Source organism: Otolemur garnettii, unplaced genomic scaffold (genome assembly GCF_000181295.1).
Source record: "Otolemur garnettii isolate 467f Iridium unplaced genomic scaffold, OtoGar3 scaffold00113, whole genome shotgun sequence".
Classification (NCBI taxonomy): Eukaryota; Metazoa; Chordata; class Mammalia; order Primates; family Galagidae; genus Otolemur; species Otolemur garnettii.
The window spans coordinates 2978420-2982273 of record NW_003852508.1 but is presented as its reverse complement, the minus strand read 5'-3'; the positions used below and the strand labels follow the sequence as shown (position 1 = coordinate 2982273).

The following is a 3854-nucleotide window of genomic DNA, read 5'->3' as shown; positions in this document are numbered from 1 at the left end:
TGGCTGACAGAATAATTTCAAATCTTAAAACTAATAGGGACAGTCAGCAACCTCCCTCCTATGGCTTTGCTTCTAGTAAAGCCCACGTATAAATACCTAGAACAAGCAGCTGATAGTCTTGAACTGCTCTATTCGGGATTGGATAGCCAAGCATATGAATGCAAACCCACTCTGTGATCTGACACTTGTCTTTAAATACTATGAGACATATTTAGAGACTATTAAACAGCAGCACACATAAACAGTGTCAGGAGTAATTGTCAGAGTAAAACCAATAAGACAGTGGCTGAATAATAGTCTCGTTCCCTATTGGTTGAACAAAATTACAGAAAGAGTCAGCATTTTTGTTCCATGGCAATAAAACTAAAGATACATCTAAAAAGAAGATCAAGGTTGTGCCTAAAAAGAAAATGGACCCATCACTAGAAGGAATAAGTGCCTTGTTTAATTTTGGCAAGATAATAGATAGCTCTCTTTTGCACTCATTAAGCTCTGGCTCCTTGGCTGAAGACTCTGCTTTATTTGGCAAAGAACAAACCTGTTTCTTTGTCATTTTGCACTAAAAGACTGGAGAGCTGAGCAGAAGGTGGCAGTAATGATTGTAAAGGCAGAGATGAAGAGGATTAGGAGCCACCCAAAGCAGTAGTTATTGAAGTAAAAGAAGATGCTTTTTACTACAAAAAGCAACATATTGCTGAATGTTCTGATTTCATCCAATATACCATGTACCCGAATGGGAAAAAATAATGTACTTAGTGTCTGTGTTCCAAATCCAGCAACTGATGAGGAGGATACCACTATCCCAATCACTATGCTAATTTGGGCAAAAACTAGGAAGGATACAGATGAATTACACAAAATTTTACTGGAGAAAAAGGATGCTTGAACACATGAAGCCAACCAAGGACTTATTGCCAAGCTGGTGCTTGCCCTACCACCCCTTAAATATAGTTTTTCTTCTCTTCTTACTTTGACATCCTAGGAACTTAATAACTTAAAACTTGTGTGAGGAAGATTAATATGGCAAATAAAACCTTTTAAGTATTAAGTGCCCAGAAACTGTATTCTCCCTTAACAACTGTCTAATGTATAAAATATATTTCAATGAAATTTTTTAGCAGACTTTTTAATGTTCATTTGTTTACTAAACTAACCATAAATGATTTTTAAAAAGAAAGAAAATTGTGAGGGTTAAGTAGAGGAATGGGAATGGCCATCTGTCTGATTCAGGATCAGATTGCCTGAGTTCAATTCTTGCCTCCAATACTTCCTAACCACATGTCTTCCATAAGCTACCTAGCTTCTTTGTCTCTCTCTCTCTCTTTTTTTTTTTTTTGGTCTTATATAGTAAGGTTGTTGTGAAGATAAAATAGTAAGTGCAAAGAACCAGAGTGCTGGGCACATAATAATACTCAATACATGTTAGCTATTAGTGTAATCATCATCATAGTGGCAGCATTTCCCACAGCATATTCAATATCCATCTGAATCAGAATTGGGGGGAATATTATTAATAGATTCGGTTCAAACAAAAATGAAAACTACACAGTAAAAAAAAATTCTCTTAATTTACCATCATAGCTTTGCTTAAGGCGGAACTCCTGTCTTTAACATGCTGAAACACACTGTGAATCACCAAGGAGATACAACATGAAGCATTTCCCAAACTGACGTCACCACGTAGCCCTTTATTAGAGGCCCATCTCATTTGTTTAATAGTATGCAAATTTTAGATGATGATAGACTGGAGTAATATTTATATGCAACTGTTGGAACAATTATCAAAATTATAAAACATGTTTTATTCTAATATTTTGATCTCCATTACTCATGCTCTATAGCTTGGTGACAAGTATGTCCATGAAGTCTGTCTGTTGCTTCGTGCCAAGGTGCTTTTCTTTTATGAACCTTCCCAACTATATACAAACCATGTGTGTAAGGCCCTGTGTTGTTTCTCCACATCTTGCATTGTACTTAGTATCTGGAATATTACTGCTACTCAACAAATAGCTATTGATAATGCATTGTTTTTCTACAACTAACAAAAGAAAAACTCGCTCTTTATGCCATTTTTTCTAAACTATTAATATTAGAAAACTAATGAGAAAACTCACCTCCCCTCCATTAACAAAATCCAGAACAAAATAAAGCTTTTCAGTTGTTTGGAAAGAATAATGTAATCCAACCAAAAATGGATGTTTCACATTTTTCAAAAGCACATTACGTTCAGCCATAATATGTTTTTGCTGGAAAAAAAGGTAAAGGATCAATTGTATTATTCATCCAACAAAAAAGCATGTTAATTTAGAAAATGGGCTTAAGACAAACAGCTATTGCAATTTTACCTCTTTTCTGTTGAGAACTATTTTTTTCTGTAACACTTTGACAGCATAAAATTTTCCATCCAGTTTCCGTTTTGCAAGAAGAACCTGTTATAGTTAAACGTTATGCATACTATTAGAAATTTCAATATTCTGAGAGGAATAATTCACTTTAAATAAATCAATACTTCTTAAATTGTGTAAGAAAAAAGTCCACTGGCTCGGCGCCTGTAGCACAGTGGTTATGGTGCCAGCCGAGGCTGGTGGGTTCAAAACTGGCCCGGGCCTGCTAAACAACAACAACTGCAACAAAAAAAATTCCCAGGCATTGTGGCGGACACTTGTACTCCCAGCTACTTGGGAGGCTGCTGTAAGCTGTGACACCATGGCACTCTACCAAGAGCAACATAGTGAGACTCTGTCTAAAAACAAAAACCCAACAGTCCATGTAGGACCTAGGTATGTTTTATTCTGAAAATCAAGAAATATTGCATGTATTTCTATAATTCTACTTTTCCCTAAATATTTTGTTATTCATAAAGATAGAGTGAACACATTCTGAGGGTGAAAATGTCCTATGGTCAACTGTTAGTATTTTCCTTTTGTTTTCTATAACATTTGACTCTGTTGAACATTGCTCCCCAAATTTTTCCTTTTCTTGACAGTTCTCCTCTGCCTGACCTTTTCTTCTCTAATATTTTGATTGGTTCACTTTTTTTTTTTTTAAGAGACAGAGTCTCACTTTATCGCCCTTGGTAGAGTCCTGTGGCCTTACAGCTCACAGCAACCTCCAACTGTAGTTTGGCCGGGGCCGGGTTCAAACCTGCCACCCTCAGTATATCGGGCCAGCACCTTACCCAATAAGCCACAGGCGCTGCCCCAATTGGTTCATTTTTAAGTACCTTCTGAGAAAATAACTCAAAGAACATGGCAATTAGTCATTATTAATTCCCTTCAAGTAGGTATTTTTTTCCAGTAAAGTGGCAGCTTTGGACAACAGTTAAGAAGCAAATAGGTAAATGAAAAGTGGACCTAAGACCAGACACTGGAGAAGGGTTTAGAGTAATGTCAGATTGCCATTATTACTATTTAGTTTATCACATCTATTTTTCTAATCTTCAAATTATGAATTTGCATTTGTTTGCTTTTCCTTTGTGTATTCTGTTTCTCTATGTTGCAATTATTTTTTTGCATTTTGCAAAACAAATTTTTTTTTGAGACAGAGTCTCACTTTGTCACCCTCAATAGAGTGCCGTGGCATCACAGCGCACAGCAACCTAACCTCAAACTGTTGGGCTCAACTGATTCTCTTGCCTCAGCCTCCCATAGCTGGGACTACAGGCATCCACCATAACGCCTGGCTATTTTTAGAGACAGGGTCTTGCTCTTGCTCAGGCTGGTCTCCAATCCATGAGCTCAGGGAATCCACCTGTGTTGGCCTCCCAGAGTGCTAGGATTGCAGGCATAAGCCACGGCGCCTGGCCTGCATTTTGCAAAATTTTAAATTTTTATTAAACATAGTATACATATACA

The 3854-nt window shown here is 36.9% G+C and overlaps 1 protein-coding gene across 1 annotated transcript in view; it reads right to left on the bottom strand.

The window, feature by feature from the left end:
* Positions 1–3854, bottom strand: part of LOC100947271 (serine/threonine-protein kinase Sgk3) — a 146575-nt gene that overhangs the window by 23835 nt on the left and 118886 nt on the right. The window contains exons 9-10 of the mRNA XM_023517559.1: positions 2346–2429; positions 2079–2246 (exon numbers count right to left, since the gene is read on the bottom strand). Coding sequence (XP_023373327.1) covers positions 2079–2246; positions 2346–2429 — 252 coding nt within the window. The remainder of the gene's footprint in view (positions 1–2078; positions 2247–2345; positions 2430–3854) is intronic.